This window comes from Leucopleurus acutus (assembly GCF_964270905.1).
Source record: "Leucopleurus acutus genome assembly, chromosome: 16".
NCBI classification, from domain to species: domain Eukaryota; kingdom Metazoa; phylum Chordata; class Mammalia; order Artiodactyla; family Delphinidae; genus Leucopleurus; species Leucopleurus acutus.
The window spans coordinates 23,038,909-23,062,048 of NC_139158.1; the positions used below are offsets into that span (position 1 = coordinate 23,038,909).

General features: G+C 40.5%; 1 protein-coding gene across 4 annotated transcripts in view; it reads right to left on the bottom strand.

Moving 5' to 3' along the window:
• VPS35L (VPS35 endosomal protein sorting factor like) overlaps positions 1–23,140 on the bottom strand; it is a gene marked incomplete at its 5' end in the record, with an annotated part of 129,505 nt that overhangs the window by 53,374 nt on the left and 52,991 nt on the right. For all 4 annotated transcript variants that reach the window (XM_082857442.1, XM_082857441.1, XM_082857444.1 and 1 more), the window contains 6 exons: positions 1,174–1,236; positions 11,727–11,807; positions 15,015–15,068; positions 17,479–17,595; positions 18,126–18,237; positions 19,048–19,094. In XM_082857442.1, the coding sequence (XP_082713568.1) occupies positions 1,174–1,236; positions 11,727–11,807; positions 15,015–15,068; positions 17,479–17,595; positions 18,126–18,237; positions 19,048–19,094 (474 nt within the window). The remainder of the gene's footprint in view (positions 1–1,173; positions 1,237–11,726; positions 11,808–15,014; positions 15,069–17,478; positions 17,596–18,125; positions 18,238–19,047; positions 19,095–23,140) is intronic.

Consider the following 23,140-nt stretch of genomic DNA (forward strand, 5'->3'; position numbering starts at 1 on the left):
ACACACACACACACACACACACACTGGAATATTACTCAGCCATAAAAAAGAATGAAATAATGCCATTTGCAACAACGTGGATGGACCTAGAGATTATCATACTAAGTGAAGTAAGCCAGACAGAGAAAGACAAATATCATAGGATATTGCTTGTATGTAAAATCTAAAAAAAGGATACAAATGAACTTATTTACGAAACAGAAATAGACTCACAGACATAGAAACTTATGGTTACCAAAGGAGAGTAGGTGAGAGGGATAAATTAGGAGTTTGGGATTAAAATATACACACTATTATATATAAAATACATAACCAACAAGGATCTACTGTATAGCACAGGGAACTATACTCAGTATCTTGTAATAACCTATAATGAAGAAAATGTAAAAAAAGGATATATATTTATATATACGTATAACTGAATCACCTTACTGTATACCCGAAACTAACACAACATTGTAAATCAACTATATTTCAATAAAAATTAAAGGAAAAAAAAAGTTCTAGCACAGTGCTTGGGGCGTGGCAAAAGTCCAATAAATAAGAGCCTTTATTATTAAATAAACAAAAGCTTACAGTCTGTGAGAGTACTGGAAATGGAAGCAGGAAGAGGGAAAAGGAAAGTTGAGGGCAGGGCAGAGAGTGTTACTACACAGAGAATCACCTAGATTGGTATGTGACCAGGGCACTGCAGCAAATGAGAAGGGTGTCATGGGCTATTTTAAATTTTTGAGGGAAATATAATAAATCTCAACTCTGTCAGACACTGAGACAACTATTAGCTTGATGTCAATCATAGTTTCAACATTAGATTATTGTGTGATAAAAAGCAGGTACCATGCAAAAATCAATGAGGAAGAGGATGTCCAATTTGATTCCAAGGTTTGAGAAGTTGTGTGATACCCAGTAGGTGCACATATCCCATAGTAAGTAATGAATGAAATAAAGACAATATTTTTCTATCAGTCTATGTGTATTATTTTCTCAAATGCTGCTTAAGTTGTCATGACATAAATATTTAAATCGTTTAAACCTTACTAGTGTTTTTTAATAAAAAACGGAACTGTTAAGTATTTCTCTTGGTCTAGGACACCATGAAAAAATTATTGAGACACTAAAGGAACCTCTGAGTCAGATACAAATTTCCAAAGATAGTTAAGGAAAGTTACTTACCACTGAAAAAAGAACTGAGAAATCATGGAAGTGTGCAATTACTTTCTTAATTATTGACTGAAGCTGTAAAGCAAAATGAAAAACACATCTTTAATAAAACTTCGATATTTTTAAAAAGGCAACCCTGCCCATAGTTTGCAATCACAGTTACAATAAGGGAAACCTAGATTACACAAGGAACAGGGAATTGCTGGGTTACGTTAAACCTAGTCTCAATCTGAGTTTGCCCATCTTACTCTAGTCTTGGAGAAACACCTTGGCCTCAGTCTTCTCTTCTGTAAAATTGGAGAGCAAAACAGTATCTCACTCATTGTGAGCACTAAATGGGATGGTTTGCTTACAGTGTTTAGAGCAATGCCTGCCCTTCAAAGCTCTCCATTCAAATCAGGTATGAATATTCAAGAGGTGGGCAAACGTTTTCTATACAGGGCCATACAGTCACCACAACTACTCAACTCTGCTGTTGTAGCTGGAAAGTAGTCATTGATAATGTGTAAACAGAGGGGTGTGGCTGGGTTCCGATAAAACTTTATTCACAACAGGTTGTGGGCTACATGGGCCGTGGTTTACAGATCCCTATTCTAGCCCATGGTGGTCCTGTGTTTTTTGACTGCTTCAGTGGAGAGGCACTGGACTGAGTTTGTCAGTGGGGTCAAAGGCCATGCATTACCCGAGGATGGCGGCACAGTCTGTGAGGTCTGTCCTAAGTGGCCATGTACTGATGTCCACCACCCCTCACCCTGACATGCAGAGTCCTGTTCACAGTGCCTTGGCACGGGAGAACCAAGGAGGCACTTTCTCTACATAAAATGTAAACCGCGGCCAGGAGCGATGCCTACCCCCACGTCCTGCCTGCGACAGCCACACACAATGGGGTGTCACTCTAGGCCTTGCTTCAGACATTGCAAGGAAAACCAGCCCTATTTGGATCACCAGCAAAACTACTGCCATTGAGAAGCTACCCAGGACTAAAGCCATGTGGCTGACAGGGTCTTGGTGTTCTGGCTGGGTGTCTGGCCTGAGCCTCTGAGGTGGGAGAGCCGAGTTCGGGGCATTAGACGACCAGAGACCTCCCAGCTCCACGTAATATCAAAAGGCGAAAGCTCTCCCAGAGATCTCCATCTCAACGCTAAGACCCAGCTCCACTCAACGACCAGTAAGCTCCAGTGCTGGACACCCTGCGCCAAACAACTAGCAAGACAGGAACACACCCCACCATTAGCAGACAGGCTGCCTAAAATCACAGTAAGTTCATAGACACCCCAAAACACACCACCAAACGTGGTCCTGCCCACCAGAAAGACAAGATCCAGTCTCAGCCACCAGAACACAGGCACCAGTCCCCTCCACAAGGAGGCCTACACAACCCACTGAACCAACCTTATCCACTGAGGGCAGACACCAAAAACAACAGGAACTATGAACCCGCAGCCTGTGAAAAGGAGACCCCAAACACAGTAAGCTAAGCAAAATGAGAAGACAGAAAAACACACAGCAGATGAAGGAGCAAGATAAAAACCCACCAGACCAAACAAATGAAGAGGAAATAGGCAGTCTACCTGAAAAAGAATTCAGAGTAATGATAGTGAAGATGATCCAAAATCTTGGAAATAGAATGGACAAATACAAGAAAGGTTTAACAAGGACCTAGAAGAACTAAAGAGCAAACAAACAATGATGAAAAACACAATAAATGAAATTTAAAATTCTCTAGAAGGGAACAATAGCAGAATAACTGAGGCAGAAGAACGGATAAGTGACCTGGAAGACAAAATAGTGGAAATAACTGCCACACACTAGAATAAAGAGAAAAGAATTTAAAGAATTGAGGACAGTCTCAGAGACCTCTGGGACAATATTAAACGCACCAACATTCGAATTATAGGGGTCCCAGAAGAAGAAGGGAAAAAAGGGATTGAGAAAATATTTGAAGAGATTATAGTTGAAAACTTCCCTAATATGGAAAAGGAAATAGTTAATCAAGTCCAGGAAGCACAGAGAGTCCCATACAGGATAAATCCAAGGAGAAACATGCCAAAACACATATAATCAAACTATCAAAAATTAAATACAAAGAAAATATATTAAAAGCAGCAAGGGAAAAGCAACAAATAATATAAAAGGGAATCCCCATAAGGTTAACAGCTGATCTTTCAGCAGAAACTCTGCAAGCCAGAGGGAGTGGGAGGACATATTTAAAGTGATGAAAGGGAAAAACCTACAACCAAGATTACTCTACCCAGCAAGGATCTCATTCAGATTTGACGCAGAAATTAAAACCTTTACAAACAAGCAAAAGCTAAGAGCATTCAGCACCACCAAACCAGCTTTACAACAAATGCTAAAGGAACTTCTCTAGGCAGGAAACACAAGAGAAGGAAAAGACCTACAATAACAAACCCAAAACAATAAAGAAAATGGTAAAAGGAACATACACATTGATAATTACCTTAAATGTAAATAGATTAAATGCTCCAGCAAAAGACATAGACTGGCTGAACGCATACAAAAACAAGACCTGTATATATGCTGTCTACAAGAGACCCACTTCAGACCTAGGGACACATACAGACTGAAAGTGAGGGGATGGAAAAAGATATTCCATGCAAAGGGAAATCAGAAGAAAGCTGGAGTAGCAATTCTCATATCAGACAAAATAGACTTCAAAACAAAGACTGTTACAAGAAGACAAAGAAGGACACTACATAATGATCAAGGGACCAATCCAAGAAGAAGATATAACAATTGTAAATATTTATGCACCCAGCATAGGAGCACTTCAATACATAAGGCAAATGCTAACAGCCATAAAAGGGGAAATCAACAGTAACACAATAATAGTAGGGGACTTTAACACCTCACTTTCACCAATGGACAGATCATCCAAAATGAAAATAAATAAGAAAACACAAGCTTTAAATGACACATTAAACAAGATGGACTTGGGCTTCCCTGGTGGTGCAGTGGTTCAGAGTCCACCTGCCGCTGCAGGGGACAAGAGTTCATGCCCCGGTCCGGGAAGATCCCACATGCCACAGAGCAGCTGGGCCCGTGACCCATGGCCGCTGAGCCTGCGCACCTGGAGCCTGTGCTCCGCAACGGGAGAGGCCACAACAGTGAGAGGCCCGTGTACCACAAAACAAACAAACAAACAAACAAAAAACCAAGATGGACTTAATTGATATTTATAGGACATTCCATCCAAAAACAACAGAATACACTTTCTTCTCAAGTGCTCATGGAACATTCTCCAGGATAGATCATATCTTGGGTCACAAATCAAGCCTTGGTAAATTTAAGAAAATTTAAATTGTATCAAGTATCTTTTTCAACCACAATGCTATGAGCCTAGATAACAATTACAGGAAAAAAAATGTAAAAAATACAAACACATGGAGGCTAAACAATACACTACTAAATAACCAAGAGATCACTGAAGAAATCAAAGAGGAAATCAAAAAATATCTAGAAACAAATGAAAATGAAAACACGATGACCCAAAACCTATGGGATGCAGCAAAAGCAGTTCTAAGAGGGAAGCTTATGGCAATACAAACCTACCTCAAGAAGCAAGAAACATCTCAAGTAAACAACCTAACCTTACACCTAAAGCAATTAGGGAAAGAAGAACAAAAAAGCCCCAAAGTTAGCAGAAGGAAAGAAATCATAAAGAACAGATCAGAAATAAATGAAAAAGAAATGAAGGAAACAATAGCAAAGATCAATAAAACTAAAAGCTGGTTCTTTGAGAAGATAAACAAAATTGATGAACCATTAGCCAGACTCATCAAGAAAAAAGGGAGAAGACTCAAATCAACAGAATTAGAAATGAAAAAGGAAAAGTAACAACTGACACTGCAGAAATATGAAGGATCAGGAGAGATTACTACAAGCAACTATATGCCAATAAAATGGACAACCTGGAAGAAATGGACAAATTCTTAGAAAAGCAGAACCTTCCAGGACTGGACCACAAAGAAACAGAAAATACAAACAGACCAATCACAAGCACTGAAATTGAAACTGTGATTAAAAATCTCCCAACAAACAAAAGCCCAGGACCAGATGGATTCACAGGCAAATTCTATCAAAGATTTAGAGAAGAGCTAACAGCTATCCTTCTCAAACTCTTCCAAAATATAGCAGAGGAGGGACACTCCCAAACTCATTCTACGAGGCCACCATCACCCTGATACCAAAACCAGACAAAGATGTCACAAAGAAAGAAAACTACGGACCAATATCACTGGTGAACACAGATGCAGAAATCCTCAACAGAATACTAGCAAACAGAATCCAACAGCACATTAAAAGGATCATACACCATGATCAAGTGGGGTTTATCCCAAGAATGCAAGGATTCTCCAATATATGCAAATTAATCAATGTGATACACCGTATTAACAAATTGAAGGATAAAAACCATATGATAATCTCAATAGATGCAAAAAAAGCTTTTGACAAAACTCAACACCCATTTATGATAAAAACTCTCCAGAAAGTAGGCATAGAGGGAACTTACCTCAACATAATAAAGGCCACATATGACAAACCCACAGCCAACAACGTTCTGGATGGTGAAAAACTGAAACCATTTCCACTAAGATCAGGAACAAGACAAGGTTCCCCACTCTTACCACTATTATTCAACATAGTTTTGGAATTTGTAGCGACAGCAATCAGAGAAGAAAAAGAAATAATAGGAATACAAATCGGAAAAGAAGAAGTAAAACTGTCACTGTTTACAGATGACATGATACTATACATAGAGAATCTTAAAGATGCCACCGGAATCTACTAGAGCTATTCAATGAATTTGGTAAAGTAGCAGGATACAAAATTAATGCAAAGAAATCTCTGGCATTCTTATACACTAATGATGAAAAATGTGAAAGAGAAATTAAGGAAACACTCCCATTTACCACTGCAACAAAAAGAATAAAATACCTAGGAATTGACCTAGCTAAGGAGGCTAAAGACCTGTATGCAGAAAACTATAAGACACTGATGAAAGAAATTAAAGATGATACAAACAGATGGAGAGATATACCATGTTCTTGGATTGGAAAAATCAACATTGTGAAAATGACTCTACTACCCAAAGCAATCTACAGATTCAATGCAATCCCTATCAAACTACCACTGGCATTTTTCACAGAACTTGAACAAAAAAATTTCACAATTTGTATGTAAACACAAAAGACCCGAATATCCAAAGCAATCTTGAGAAAGAAAAATGGAGCTGGAGGAATCAGGCTCCCTGACTTCAGACTATACTACAAAGCTACAGTAATCAAGACAGTATGGTACTGGCACAAGAACAGAAACATAGATCAATGGAACAGGATAGAAAGCCCAGAGGTAAACCCACGCACATATGGTCACCTTATCTTTGATAAAGGAGGCAAGAATATACAAAGAAGAAAAGAGAGCCTCTTCAATAAGTGGTGCTGGGAAAACTGCACAGCTACATGTAAAAGAATGAAATTAGAACAATTCCTAACACCATACACAAAAATGAACTCAAAATGGATTAAAGACCTAAATGTAAGGCCAGACACTATAAAACCTTTAGCAGAAAACATAAGCAGAACACTCTATGACATAAATCACAGCAAGATCCTTTTTGACCCACTTCTTAGAGAAATGGAAATAAAACCAAAAATAAACAAATGGGACCTAATGAAACTTAAAAGATTTGCATAGCAAAAGAAACCAGAAACAAGACGAAAGGACAACCCTCAGAATGGGAGGAAATATTTGCAAACAAAGCAACTGACAAAGGATTAATCTCTAAAATATGCAAGCAGCTCATGTAGCTCAGTAAAAAAAAAACAACCCAATACAAAAATGGGCGGAAGACCTAAGCAGACATTTCTCCAAAGAAGATATACAAATTGCCAAGAAATATATGAAAGGATGGTCAACATCACTAATCATTAGAGAAATGCAAATCAAAACTACTATGAGGTATCACCTCACACCAGTCAGAATGGCCATCATCAAAAGATCTACAAACAATAAATGCTGAAGAGGGTGTAGAGAAAAGGGAACCCTCCTGCACTGCTGGTGGGAATGTAAATTTATACAGCCACTATGGAGAACAGTATGGAGGTTCCTTAAAAAACTAAAAATAGAACTACCACATGACCCAGGAATCTCACTACTGAGAGATTTCTTATATACCCTGAGAAAACCATAATTTTAAAAGAGTCATGTACCACAATGTTCACTGCATCACTATTTACAATAGCCAGGACATGGAAGCAACCTAAGTGTCCATTGACAGATGAATGGATAAAGAAGATGTGGCACATATATACAATGGAATATTACTCAGCCATAAAAAGAAATTGAGTTATTTGTAGTGAGGTGGATGGACCCAGAGTCTGTCATACAGAGTGAAGTAAGTCAGAAAGAGAAAAACAAATACTGTATGCTAACACATATATGGAATCTAAAAACACCAAAAAAAAAAAAGGTTCTGAAGAACATAGAGGCAGGACAGAAATAAAGATGCAGACGTAGAGAATGGACTTGAGGACACAGGGAGGGGGAAGGATAAGCTGGGACGAAGTGAGAGAGTGTCACTGACATATATACACTACCAAATGTAAAGTAGATAGCTAGTGGGAAGCAGCCGCATAGCACAGGGAGATCAGCTCCGTGCTCTGTGACCACCTAGAGGGGTGGGATAGGGAGGGTGGGAGGGAGACACAAGAGGGAGGGGATATGGGGATATATGTATATGTATAGCTGATTCAGTTTGTTATACAGCAGAAACTACCACAACATTGTAAAGCAATTATACTCCAATAAAGATGTTAAAAAAAATAAACCCCTATCCCTGGTTGCTGTCAAGAAAGGAAAATTTACTGACAAGTTCTTTGTTTATACTAAAAACATCACTGTTTAAATCATCTGCAACGGAAATGGCTCATGGTCCAAAATATGGAATATTAAGAGGTACACACCCCATTTCATAATTACGCAGTTTACTAGGTCAGCAAGCAAAAGGACTTCAAAACGTCATGACAAACAGTGCTCCAAGGCAGAGCATTCAAAGATACTGCAGTACTGTCTGGTTAAAATAGTTCCTGAAACCTTATCCACAATAACTAATCCCTGTAGAACAGGAAATTTTTTTTTAATATTTAAAGTACACTTACAAATAATGCCTTTCCTGGTTTTAAAAGATGTATTTTTTCCCTTCAACGTTTCATTATGAAATGCTGAAATGTAAGAAAATTCAATGAATAATAACAAACACCCATTTACTCACCACTTAGATTCTACAAGGGCTCACATTTTGCTATATTTGCTTTACCTCCTCACCTATCCATTGATCCAATGGCAGAACTTTTAAAAATGTGTTGACTGTGTGCTGCCAACTTTTTTACTGTGAAATAATTTCAAACTTGCAGAAACATTGAAAAAACAGTACAGAAAACTCCCATATTCTCTTTACACAAAGTCATCAATTTTTAGTATTTTGCCAAATTTGTTTCATTGTCCTCTCTGTAAAAAGACATATTTTTTCTGAACCATGTGAAAGTAGATTGAATGTATCATGTCCTTCACCCCTTACCACTTCATTTGTATTTCCTAAGAATAGTCATATTCTCTGACATTTCTACTCTGTTGTTTATCAAATTCAGGAAAGTTAACACTGGTATAATTTTAATACTTTAATCTATCATCTGTATTCCAATCTTGTCAACTGTCTCAGTACATTCTTTTTTTTTTTTTTTTTTTTTTTTGCGGTACGTGGGCCTCTCACTGTCGTGGCCTCTCCCGTTGCGGATCACAGGCTCCGGATGCGCAGGCTCAGTGGCCATGGCTCATGGGCCTAGCTGCTCTGCAGTAGTTGTGGCACGTGGGTTTCAGTAGTTGTGGCACATGGGATCTTCCCGGACCGGGGCACAAACCCGTGTCCCCTGCATCGGCAGGCGGACTCTCAACCACTGCGCCACCAGGGAAGCCCTCAGTACATTCTTTACAGCATTATTTTTTCCTCTCTTTAGTACAGGATTCAATTCAGGATCATGCATTGCATTTTGTTTTCACGTCTGTGCAGTCTGTGTTAATTTGGAACAGTTCCTTAACCTTCTTTGTCACGATGGCAAAGATTTTTTTTACAAGCCAATTACTTTATAGAATGCTCCTCAATTTGGGCATGACTAATGTTACCTCATGATTAGATTCAGTCATGCATTCTCGACTGGAATGTTACATAGATGATGCTGTGTCTTTCCTTTTTTTCGGGGTTCCATATCTGCAGGCACAAGACAGCCACTTGCTCCTCAATGGTGATAAGGATTTTGATTAGCCTGTCAATGACTGTCCAAATTCTCCACTCCAGAGTCACTATTTTTCCCCTTGCGATTACTACTCATTCTATGGGAGGAGATACGAAAATGTCCTGCTCCTCATCAAACATTCCCCCCAGATTTAGCATCCATTGCTGATTCTTGCCTGAAGACCGATGATTCTTGTCTTCACTGTGACGGCTGCAAATGGTGATTTTTCAACTCTACCATTTCTTCCACATTTCTCAAATGGCAGCCCTGCCCACCTTTCCCCTCATCTATTTATTTATTTATCTATTCGTCATAAGGGCCGACTCTTACTCAGTGGATTATAATCCATCACTGTATTTATTTCATTTGATGCTCAAACTGGGGACCTGAGAGAGCCCCTTCCCAGCTGTTCCTGTGCCCATTCCATGTGCCCCCAGCAGTACTTCCTTACTTCCTGGCACAAGAAAATGTTCCAGGCTCACCTTATACCTTCCCTGTCCTAGAACTGGAGAAAGCTAATTCTTCACAGATCCCCACAGTTTTATTTTCTTGATGTGGCCCTCACTTAAGACCAAGGACTCACAACCGATATGGGTGGCTGTCTGGAATGCAGGCTGACCCCGGGGCATCTTTTATAAGTTGCTCTTAGATATGACAGAATTACAGTATAGTATAGTTCCCTTGTCACTTAGGAATGGACTGCATTAAAATTACTGTTACTTAAAGTTTTCAATTAATTGGGTCACTAGCAGTCAAGGCCTTACTGAAAATTCCCCAACTAAAATTCTGCACATCAGTCTTCATATGAGGCCGAGACCTTGACCACCCACAAGGGTATGACCCATCTTCTCTACACATTTTATTTACCCTGCAATATTGACCAAGAGCCTGCTGTGCGTGACTGTATTCTTTTCATTCCATCTAGAAAAATGTCAGATTGTTAGTGGCTGCTCAATAAATTGTAATGATGAACCATTTTAATTAGCAAATGGTGAAAATTTCTTAAATGAGTAAAATGTAAGAATTCTAAAATTTATACAAGAATATGTAACTAGGGCTTCCCAGGTGGTGCAGTGGTTGAGAATCTGCCTGCCAATGCAGGGGACACGGATTCGAGCCTTGGTCTGGGAAGATCCCACATGCCGCAGAGCCCACGTGCCACAACTACTGAAACCCACGTGCCACAACTACTGAAACCCGCGCACCTAGAGCCCGTGTTCCACAATAAGAGAAGCCACCGCAATGAGAAGCCCGCGCACCGCAACGAAGAGTAGCCCCCGCCCGCCACAACTAGAGAAAGCCCACGCGCAGCAACGAAGACCCAACACAGCCAAAACTAACTAAATAAATAAATAAATTTATTTATTTAAAAAAAAAGAATATGTAACTAATTTTCTTATACTAAGTGAGCCCAGAAATCACTTGATCATAGGCAGTAAGTGCCAGAACATCACGTTATTAAATAAAAAATAAAATCTTAATTAGGTCTGAAGTTACTTTATAGTAAGTGATCCTGAGCTGGATTCTGTACTAGAGGGGAAAAAAATCTGCTACTAAGGACATTGAGTCCACTGACAAAACTGGAATATGGACTGTGGAATAGGTAAAAGTAATATATTAACATTAAATTAATTCCCTGATGTTGGTAACTGAACTGTGGTTATAAAGGAGAATGTCCTTGTTCTTAGGAAATACTCACTGAACTCTTTAGAGGCAAAAGTGGCATGATGTATGCAATTTATCCTCAACTGTTTTTTTAAAAATTTACATACGTATGTATGAATATATACGTCTCTGTGTGTGTGTGTGTGTACACACACAATGATAAAGTAAACATGGAATCTCTCAACAGCTGGTGAATCTGGGTAAAAAATAATGGAAGTTCTCTGAGGTATTCTTTTAACTTTCCAATAAAGTTTGAATTTATTTCCAAATAAAAAGTTAGCTTAACTGAAAAACATAGGCATCTTACTTACTGGTGCCAAGCAACTGTACAGGGCTTTCCACATCACACCTCACTGAACCCTCACAACCATTCTGAGGAGGACTATTATTATCCCCATTTTACAGTGAGAAAACTGAGGCACAACAAGACTAAGTAACTGATTAAAGGGCACAAGGCTAAGACATGGCAAAGCTAGGATTCAAACCCAGGATTATCTGACTTTACAGCCTGACCCATGCAACATACCTATTTAATTCAACAGAATAAAATTCCTTACAGTGTGGAAATGAGAAATGAAAATCTGTCACCTGAGGGTAGGAGTCTTCAAATGCACGATCTGGGGTCATGTGCTTGATGACATCGGCCAAAACAGTATTCACCTCTCGTTTCTAAGTGGGGAAAAAAATCAAACCTGTATTTAGACACTGAATGGTAGTCATTGACCATTTTTCTGATAGAAAGAACTAACGTTTTCATAATACAGCACACACTTTCCAGGAAGCAGTTTCAACTACTCTGCTGAAAATAATGTAAGGGGGGAAATCCCACCCATACCACAGCCCTAAAGATGGCCATGTCTGCACCAAGTCAGGACTAAAACACGGTTCTCGAAGGTTCCTGTCGCAGCTTTCTCTGAGTGCTGGTGGAATCCAACGTGCCACTTTCTGCCTGCCAGTCCCAGGCCCCTCCCCAGGTGCTGCAGAGAGCAGCGAAGCATTGTGGGAAGAGCACAGACTGAACCCTTACAAGCTGGGTGGCCCAATGACCACTTCACTTTTGTCAGCTGTATCAGGGGTCAGCCAACCAGCCCAGCACCTATTTTCATACAGTCCAGGCGCCAAGAATGATTTTTACATTCAAACCAAAAGAATAATAATATTTGGTGACAACGAAAATTATATGAGATTCAAATTTCAGCATGCATAAATCAGGTTTACTATTTACACAGCCATGCTCACTCCTGTATGGTCTACGGCTGCTTTCATGATACAGTGGCAGAGTTGGGCACTTGTAACAGAGATCATATGGTCCACAAAGCCTCAAATACAGAAAAAAGTGGACTTCTACAGAAAAAGTGTGCTGAGCCCTGGTCTATATAACTGGAACAGTGAAACTTCCTGGCAAGGTCACTATGAAGCTGTGCAGCTTACAGGTAAAGTGCCTGGCACATAGCACGCTATCTAAATAGTTGCCATTATGTACTCTCTCATTTAATGTTCATTAAACTCCACAGCACGCGGACTTCCCTGGTGGTCCAGTGGTTAAGACTCTGCGCTACCAATGCAGAGGGCCTGGGTTCAATCCCTGGTCAGGGAACTAGATCCCGTATGCCACAACTAAGAGCCCGCGTGCCACAACAAAGATCCTGCATGCCGCAACTAAGACCGGGCGCATCCAAATAAATAAATACATACAGAAATAAATAAATAAATATTTTTTTAAAAAACCTCCCCATGATAAATAAATAAATATTAAAAAAAAAACACCTCCCCATCATGGACATCATTATCCCCATGAAAAGTTAAGTGGCTAAGCGGCTTAGCCAGGGTCACAGAGCTAAAAAAATCTGACAATGGCACTAAAGGAACCAAAGCTTCCTGGAGAAAGAGCTGATTCCAAATCTAAGATAAGAAAAATACAAGGGAGGCTGGAGCATCTTATAATAGAAAGCAAGGAAGGCATTCTTCCTTCCTACAAAGAATGTGTCAGGACTCAGAAGCCAACCTGAAAAAGCACCCGCTGGACAAAAATGGGACAATTGAACATCAGTAAGAATAATACAATTGCAATGACTGATACATATCAAATATGTTTCAATTAGTGAGCTCCTACAGATACCCACAGCAACTACTACTCACTGGTGACCTTTGGGGATGCTGGGGAATTGACTCTTTACTCTAAAAACTAGTAAGTAACAGGGGCAAAAATGAGCATCTTGCCTTTTCTGTACAAACTGTTACCTCAGGGTAACCAAATACGTGGAGCGAAAAGGTTCTCTTCATGCAAGTATTCTAGCTAACAAATAAAGGAGAAATGATAACTCCGAATATCACCACTTCGCAACCCGTGATAAACCATAAGATGAATGCGCTTCAGTGGTCACTCACATCACGGAGAGACAACCAGATACCGTGAGCCTCCCAGGAGAAGCACCATGCCAGCACCCAGGGTGCCAAAAAGTCAGACCTGAAGCTGATGAAGTCTCCTGTCTCCACAACTAACTGCCGATTTATAGGAAATACTGGAGGCAGAAGAGCATGTTTAATCACCACCACAGGCATACATCTGGCCAATCGAGACCGGGAAACTCTACAGGACAAAGGACCCAATTTCTTCAACAAATAAATAATAGAAAAAAAAAAGGGAAGGGAACAGGGAGGGAGGGAGGGAAAGAGAGGGGAAGAGAGAGGGAACTTACAGATTAAAATAACTCTAATTAAAGCTTTTACAACGTATAGACCCTATTTTAATCCTGATTGAACAAATAAACTGTAAAAAACTTATGAGACAATTGGGGAAATCTGAAAATTTATCGATTTTTAATGGTATTAAAACATTATTGATTTTATTAGTTACGATAATGTATTGAGATTTTGTTTCAGAAAAGTGAATTCTATTTTAGAGATATGTGCAGAGATACTGACAGGTGAAACACGGTGATTGAGCTGTGCTTCAAAATAATCCAAGGGTGGGGAGAAAAGGGAAGGACACGAAACAAGATCTGTCATAAGTTGATCATTTCTGGGTGATAAGTACAAGGGGGATCATATGTTTGAAGTTTCCATAATAAAACAAAAAATGGACAAAAGAAAGAAAATTAACAGATCAACATTTACATAATGCTCAAAACGAGGCAAAACCCATTTCTGGAGTTAGAGACCAGATGGTGCCTACCTTCAACTTCCAAGGCTGTGACTGGGAGGAGAGTATGGGGGGCTTCAGGGTGGGGTGGGGAGTTATTTCCTGTTTCTTGATCTGGACCATGATTACATGGGTGTATTTTGTGAAGATTCATTATACAGCAAACTTACGATATATATGCTTTTCTTCATGTAGGCTAAACTTCGGGTTTTTTTAAGTTGATTAAAATAAACACCTGGCAACAGGATTTGAAACCACTCCTACCTGCTTCTAAAGTCTCTGCTCAAAAAAAAAGTCTCTGCTCATTGACAAGACCAGTATTTCCCAAACTGGGGTTCTAGTTTGGGTCTAGGAAAAGAAGTATCTTTGTTTGCTTAGAAAAAAATTAAATTACATGCAAATCAAATATGTTTGGAAAACGCTGCTGACTAGACTCCCAAGGAAAGTCCCAATATACTTTAACAATAAGGATCTAAGGTGTATTATGGTGAAAAAACCTGCTTAACTTTGTATAATGCAGCATTTCCCAAGCTTACACGTGAGTGTGGAACACTTTTGTTACAGGTCACGTATTAATGCTCCATCACACTATACCATAAAGGATGCAATTTTCATAAATTAAGAATAATTACCATCATAAAATACCTAAATGTCTAAGCTAGACTTATTCACAATTACGAACATGAAAAAAATATACAGTAATTCTTTCAAAAACAATACCACAGCACACATACCGTGAAATGTTTGCAGGTGTACTCTACCCATACTTCAGCACAATTAATGTAGTCCTACAAAGAAAAAGTAAAAATGTCTTTACAATAAGAATGCCACGATTGACCTTATGGCAAAAGCTCATCATGTACAAATCCCTTCAAGGGCTTTGAAAACTAAGAGTTGGTAAGTGATGGGGATTTCAAGAGTGGTTCATGTACAGAACACTCTGGCCCACTGATGGATTTTACCCTGAGAGGTGACGTGAGAAAACATAAGTTGCCTGAAACTAATTAGACTGTCATTCCAGAATTGCTACTTGGGCCAAGACAGAAATTTGGGAAGCTCTGCCATGTCTGGAGAATGGGAAGAACCAAAGGGCAGCGGAGATAACAGTGGGGAGACCTCATCACACCTCAGTGGACACAATGACCACAGATCTGGTTGAAAATTCAAGTAGTGTTTACGATGTGACTTTTGAATGTTCTGAGAAAAAACAGGCCTCCTGCCTTTAAAAACAAACCATTTGTCCTAGAGAGGGTGATGCATATAAGTTGTAAAAAGGTTAAGAAAGCACAAAGGTTTTAGGTAAGAAAGGATGTGTTAGATTCAAGTAGAAGAGACAATGAGATGGCTACGGAAATGGCAATGACCAACTTGGTAAGGTTGTCTGCCCCAGAAAATATGCGCATGGGAAAAAACTGTCAAGGAAAAACAGAGTCTGCAAGTTTACCTTTTCTGTTCTGACACTTCAAGGAAAAGAAAGAAGAAATGGGGAGGGAAGAAAACAGTTATCTCATTCACACAAGAAAAGCCAGGAACATTCTAAAGTCTAACAAGAATGCTAGGGTGGACTTAACGAGGAGAGTGTGAAGTTAAAGACTGGAGAAAACTGTTATTATGAGCTTTTGACGCAAGGTTGCTTTGAAGCACTGAAGTACAGGCACCAGAGGCCCAGAGGTTTTTGACTTAAATATCCTAAATAAGCTGTTTTCATTAGCCAATCAGAGTTAAGTTAAATAGAGAATTTCAACGGCTAGAGTTTAGTGAGAATTTTGCTGAATTAAACTAGGTATATGATTTTGTAAAAAAGTTTCTAATTTTTCTAAATTATATTGTTCTTAATACACTATCATAAATGTGGTGATTAGCAAGGGGTTTATAACTGGGCTCACTTCAATATTTCCTTCTCAATAAATGATCAAATCAAATGCCACATATTCACTTATTCTCTGTGTTATGGTCTGAATGTTTGTATCCCCCCCAAAACGCATATGTTGAAATCCTAGCCCTTGATGTGATGGTATTAGGAAGTGAGGCCTTTGGCAGTGGTTAGGTCATGAGGGTGGAGCCCCCGATTGTAATTAGTGCCCTTATAAAAGGGACCCTAGAGAGGTCTCTTTCCCTCTTTCTGCGATGTGAGGAGGAGAAGCTGGCAGGCTGCAACCTAGAAGAGGGTCCTCACCAGAACCCAACCATGCTGGTCACCTGATCTTGTACTTCCAGCCTCCAGAAATGTGAGAAATAAATTTCTATTGTACATAAGCCACATGATCTGTCATATTCTGTTACAACAAACTAAATGAACAAGGACATACTGCTAGTAGGAGAGGAACAGTGCAGGGTGTGGTGAAGTTTGGCCACAAAGACAGCCAACAGCATTTCCCTAGTGGCAGCCACATAAACTGCTGGCACACTGCCTGAAAGGACAGTGAGGCATAAAACCCAAACCTACAACATGATGACCAGCACTACATGCATTACAGAAACTAACATCAGTTGGTCCATCTTCCCAAGACTTCCTGTGTCAGAAGTATGGGGAGAAAGAGCCTTCAGCTGTCCATTCAAGGGAAGGAAACTGGAATTCCCTTTTGCTAATCACTGGCTTGACTACTGATCTTCAATTTAGGAATATCTCAATAAATTGGTTTTTTCAAATCCAAATACAATTTGACCCTTAAAAAATGCAGGGGTTAGGGGCACTGATCCTCCACGCAGTCAAAAATCCACATATAACTTATAGTCAGCCGTCTGTATCCACGATTCCTCTGTATTTGATATTCCACTTCTGTGGATTCAACCAACCATAGGTTGTATAGCATTTACTATTGAAAAAAAATTCCATGTATAAGTGGATCTGCGCAGCTCACACCCATGCTGTTCAAAGGTCAACCGTGCTACAGACTGCTGTACTTCGAATGCTCTTTGCAAAGCTACAGGTCTTTTAAAGTTTCAAGTATTTATAATTTTACACTTCTGGTGCATCTTAAGGCCTCAAGAATAAGACATGCTAGGGATACAAAAATCAAAGAAATACATCTTTAAAGCTGTAAGTTCTCCATTACAGATTAACAAATAATGCAATTAAAAGTAGATTTCTTTAAAAAAATAAGGATGATTAGCTGAAAGAGAAATTTTTTAAAAGAAAGAGTATACTGCATAACTTGGACAAAAAGCAGTCAATACAAGGTCTAAATGGTCACCCACCTGTGGATTCTTCAATTTAGTGATAACTTTCCAAGCTTCATTGAGAATCTGAAGTCGATCACTCTCAGGAGGATTAGCCAAGGCCAAGTTTAAGCCCAGTGAGCGAAAGAGAAGATGCTAAGAAATACAGCAAACCATTACGATCCTGGAGATGTACAATCAGAGTAACTTGAGGCAATAAAGGAAAAGGCTGTTTCAGTTGGCCTGTCTTGAGGTTAATCTTCCAACGACCGTTTTCTGAAGTTCTACTACAGACCTGTGCAAGTTAGACTGAGATGCTCAAAACAGAGAGCTGGCTCTGTGTACTGGTCCAATCTGTGGGCCATAATATTCTCCTGGACAAAGCTCTTCATAAATAATAAGTGAAGATACAGTTTTAAGGATGTAAGACCAAAGTTCTTCCTAAATATTTCATAGTGAGCTAATTTGACAGATTTAGGACTCAAGGAGGCCTGACTCGCGGCAATTACACGTGTCTCACAACCCCAGTCGCTAACTCATTCTCCATCGTACTCTTCAGAAACAGAGCCCTTGCTTGTTTTCCTGTTGGCTGGAGCTTCCCCTGACTCCGAACTCTCTCTCCCTGGGGAGCTACTGGGCAAACATTGCCTATTTGTTCTCCGCTAAGCATTAAGTCAAGAGCCTACCTTGGGGAAACCAGACTCATCGCACTCTTTAATCATGCCGATGAAATCCATGGACCTTGTGGCGATGAACTCGGCCCGGAAAGCTGACATTACGGAATTCAACAGCAAGGCACTGAAAGACACACACACATGCCCCACGTCAGCAGAGCTTCCCCTTAATGAAAGTCGCTTTCATTTTAGGATGTATGTTGTTGGGAAAGATGACTGACAGCCCTTTCATGGTAAGGGTGGAAAAATAAGAAGACTGGAGTAAAAAGGCCACCTCTAGAGACTAACTCGGTGTTTTATGCATATTCAGAACTTAATATTCAACTGACTGGAAGAATGGATGGATGGGTGGGTGGATGAGTGAATGGGTAGATGGATCAACGGATGGACAGGTAAATAAGAAAGAAATCAAATCCACTTAAACAGAAGAAAACTGAGCCTTCAGTGCACAAATAAAACTAAATATTAAGTAAGAATATTGATCCAAGCTGCAAATATATATCCGCATCTCTTATGAAAAGCACTGTTCTAGGACCTAGGGACACAGTGGTAAACAAAACCCACTCCAGGCTGCTCACACATCTGCCACCAAAAGGAGAGCAGAGGAGAAACCTCTTATGCCTGGTAGAAGGAATTCGAGTTTATCCTGACCTTATCACTTAACGCAGCCCCGTAGGGAAAGAACTATTATTATACCCATTTTACAGAGGAGGAGAACGAGGCACAGAGGGGTCAAAGTAAGTGACCCAAGGTCAGAAAGTTAAGAAAGAGTGGAGCCAAGATCTGAAGCCAGGCACCTGGACTCCAGCATTCCTGACCTCCATGCTATCCTGCTTCTCTGTTGGCCCTCTTGCCCATGCAAGCATGCCAACCTCAAAAAAAAGCAACCAAGTCCATTTTCAAACACAGGCTTTATGAATTTCAAAATACTTACTTGTTTGCTAGTTTCTTACATCTCTCCATCATTTCGGTTAGCAGAGCCTAATCAAAAAAATGATAAAAACCATCAAGTTGGAGGATCTAAAGCAACACTTCTCATGAACAGATTTCCAAAGCAATACTCTAAAATAAATACAGCCACATGCCCATTTCTATCTCAGTGCCTGGCATGGATGGGGAAGATGAAGGAGAAAACAAGCTCACTCTTGTGGCATTTAGTATAATGGATAAGAGCTGGGGCCCTGGCCTCAGGCACACTTGGGTTCAAATCCAGTCTCACCAACTACTTTTCCTCACCCTTAGGTAGATGATACCGACCTGTGGTACCATCCCACATACAGATTACTGCAGGATGATGAGAGTGGTACCTCCTATGCTCCAGGGCACCAAGAATGAAATCTGCTTTACTCCTCACCTCCTCTAGACCCCCCTTGTTCCTCCCCATTTCACGAGGTGTCTGTGAAATTCTCAGTAAAACAAATAACAAACACTGGGCCAGTACCTGGTGCTGGCCAGTCACGGCGAGAAGCACTTGGCACTCATGATGTCACTTCTCACAACCACCATGAGGCAGGCGCTCTATTCTCCCATTTCGCAGATGAGAAACCAAGCCACTGAACAGTGATGTGCTTGGGCCAAGGTGACACAGCTAGTTACAGCGGGCTGGATGTGACCCGGGCAGTCGGGCATCAAGGGCCATGCTCTTCACTATACTTCCTCTCCATGCATTTTGAAGGACATTTTTTTCCCCAAAAGGAAGTAAATGTTTTACTCATTGGGATACTATTAATGGCTTTAGAGCTATCTTAAGACAATTATGTATCTTTAAAAGAGCTCCTATTTTAAAAAAAAATCAATGGAAGAAGTCTCCAATAGGGCAGCGGTTTGGGCAAGGTTTTGAATGGCATAGGCAAGGTCAATCCCAAGACAAAAGAGCTGGTAACAGCAGCATGGACACTGAGAACTCACCAGGCGCACAGCACTAGGCACTGGGCTAAGCACTTTACATACCTTTTCCCATTTACTCTTCACAATGGCCTTTGAGGCCCATGTCAATTATCAGCACTTTACAGACGAGGAAGCCAAAACTCAGCTAGGTTAAGCCACTTCCTACTAAGTGGTAGAAATGAGATTTGTACCTGAGTCTGGCCCAGAAGGCAAAAGATAAAATCAGTCTTCTTTAGTAAAATTCTACCCTTTCCAGCTGTGGCCCTCTGTATCCTGGGTGCTGCCTGAATAATTAAGGTGGTAGTTGCTTGTGGAGATACTGTCAGTACCCCTTACCCCAGAACCCTGATTTTATTCAGATTTCTGTCTCTGCCAACAAAATACAGGTTGGGTCCTGTTATGGAGTGAATTATGTCCCGTCCAAATTCATATGCTGAAGCTCTAACCCGCAGTGTGACTGTGTTTGGAGATGGCGCTTTTAAGGAGTTAATTAATGTTAAGTGAGGTCATAAGAGTGCGGCCCTAATCCAACAGGACTGGTGTCCTTATAAGAAGAGGAAGAGAGACTAGGGACACACATGCACAGATGAGAAGACGAGGAGAGGACACAGTGAGAAGACAGTGAACTGAAAGCCAAGGAGAAAGGCCTCACCAGAAATCAACCTTGCAGGCACCTTGATCTTGAACTTTCCAGCCTTCAAAACTTTGAGAAAGGGGCTTCCCTGGTGGCGCAGTGGTTGAGAGTCCGCCTGCCGATGCAGAGGACGCGGGTTCGTGCCCCGGTCTGGGAGGATCCCACGTGCCGCGGAGCGGCTGGGCCCGTGAGCCATGGCCGCTGAGCCTGCGCGTCCGGAGCCTGTGCCCCGCAACGGGAGAGGCCACAACAGTGAGAGGCCCGCGTACCGCAAAAAAAAAAAAAAAAAAACTTTGAGAAAATAAACTTCTGTTGTTTAAGCTACCCAGTGTATTATGGAAGCCTGCTAAGGTCTGAATAGCCACCTAATTCCCAAGTTGATGGTGTTAGAAGGTGGAGTCTTTTGGAGGTGATTAGGTCTTAAGGGTGGAGCCCTTATGAATGGAATTAGTACTCTTATAAAAGTGGCCCAAGAAAGCTCCCTTGTCCCTTCTGCCATGTGAGGACACAGCATGAAGACAGCTGTCAATGAACAAGGAAGTAGGCCCTCACCAGACACTGTATCTGCCAGCATCTTGATCCTGGACTTCCCAACCTCCAGAACCATGAGAAATAGATTTCTTTTGTCTATAAGCCACCCAGTTTGTGGTGTTTTCTTCGAGCAGCCCAAACATACTAAGCAAAGTAATACAGGCCCAAGCCAATCACGGCGGTCCCATTCCCCTTGCCAGTGGTGAGTTTAGACAGGGCACATGACCCATTTCTTGCTACTTAGATGGGGGCTTAGAGGAAAAGTTTCCTTTTTTTTTTTTTGGCCACACTGCACGGCCCGTGGGATCCTAGTTCCTCGACCAGGGATTGAACCCAGGCCCTCAGCAGTGAAAGCACCGAGTCCCAACCACTGGACTGCCAGGGAACTCCCAAAGTTGTCCTTAAAGAGGAACCGAAGACTCCCCATCTTTCTGCCTTCGGATGCTGCCATGTCTGGACATTATGTGTGGAATGGCTACAGCCACTTTGCTGCTATCTGCGGATGGCAGAGCAGAGAAAAAAACGGAACCTGCCTGGCCCAGAGCCTTCACTTGTTATTCAACAGAACACACTGAATTATTTTTGAAGGGCCAGTTAGGTGTTTGTTCCTTGCAGCCAGCATCCCAATTGATGATAAAATTGACAATATCACAAATGGCTTCCCTAACCCATTCATGGGGATTTAATATTTGAAAAGTCATTCATGAAGACCAATATCAAAGTGGTTTCTGGGAAGACTGGGAAAGAGATATTCTTATAATGATCATCACATTGATACTCCTTAACATGCACAAATAATCACTCACTCAACACCTGCCTGTGAAGCAACTCTAATGTACTAGCCACTATTTTAGGCACTGGGAATAGCAGTGAGGAAATCAGACAGAAATCCATGATCTTAGATGCTTATTCTCTCTTTCATACACACACATGCAAGTGCACATGTGCACACACATGCACAAATGAATGAGCTATCTTGGCCCACCACTTCTGAAGAGACGAAATAGGGCAAATGCTAACATATGGACGAAGTGTTCTGGCCATTAAGACAAGACAAATGCTTTAAAAGTTCTCTTTCCACAGGAGATGAACGCATTAAAAATGCATCCAAGAATATAACTTAAAAAAAAAAAAAAGGGCTCACTGTCATTACCCTTAAGTGTCCAGGAGCCAAATGCTATATAGATCCCAGGAAGGTCTGTTAGAGGTTATTAATTTTTTTTTCTGAGAAGTGACAGGATTGATTACCTTTGGCAAGAACAAGATGAACAACAGTTCAAAGCAGACTGAGATCGAAAAAAGCCTATTGGCTGAGATAAACAATTGAAAAACTTGCAACTCTGAATATATGTTCACAGACACATCAGAACTTGAAGATTCATTAGGCCCCTACATTTCATTTGTTTATATATTTGTTTTTTATAAAAATAAGAAATGCTTATGGACATAAGTTCAAATAATATTGTCATGTATCAAGTAAATTATGAGTGCCCTCCCTCCCAACTCCCACTTCCTAGGGATCAACAGTGTCAACATTTGGTGTTTATCCTTCTAGGCCTTTGTCTATGCCCTATGAATACGTAGCTTTTGTTGTAGAAGACTTTTGTTCTGTTTTACAGAAATGGATAGTCTTATACACATTGAGCTACAATTTGCCTTTTTCACTCAAGAATCTACACGGGCCTCCCTCCTCCCGTGTCAGTACACTCAAATCTACCTCATTCCTTTTAATGCCTGAGGAATCCACATCATGTACGTAACTATTTTCAAACTGCTCCAAATTGATGAAGTTTTTTAAATGTTTTATTTTCAACTAATTATAGCCTCATGAGAAATTGCAGAAATAGTATAGGTGCTGGGTACCATCACCCAGCTTCCCCCAGTGGTAACACCTTACATAACTATAGGGCATTGTCAAAATCAGGAAACTGACATTGGTATAATATAATTAACTAGACTATTTCACCAGGTTTTT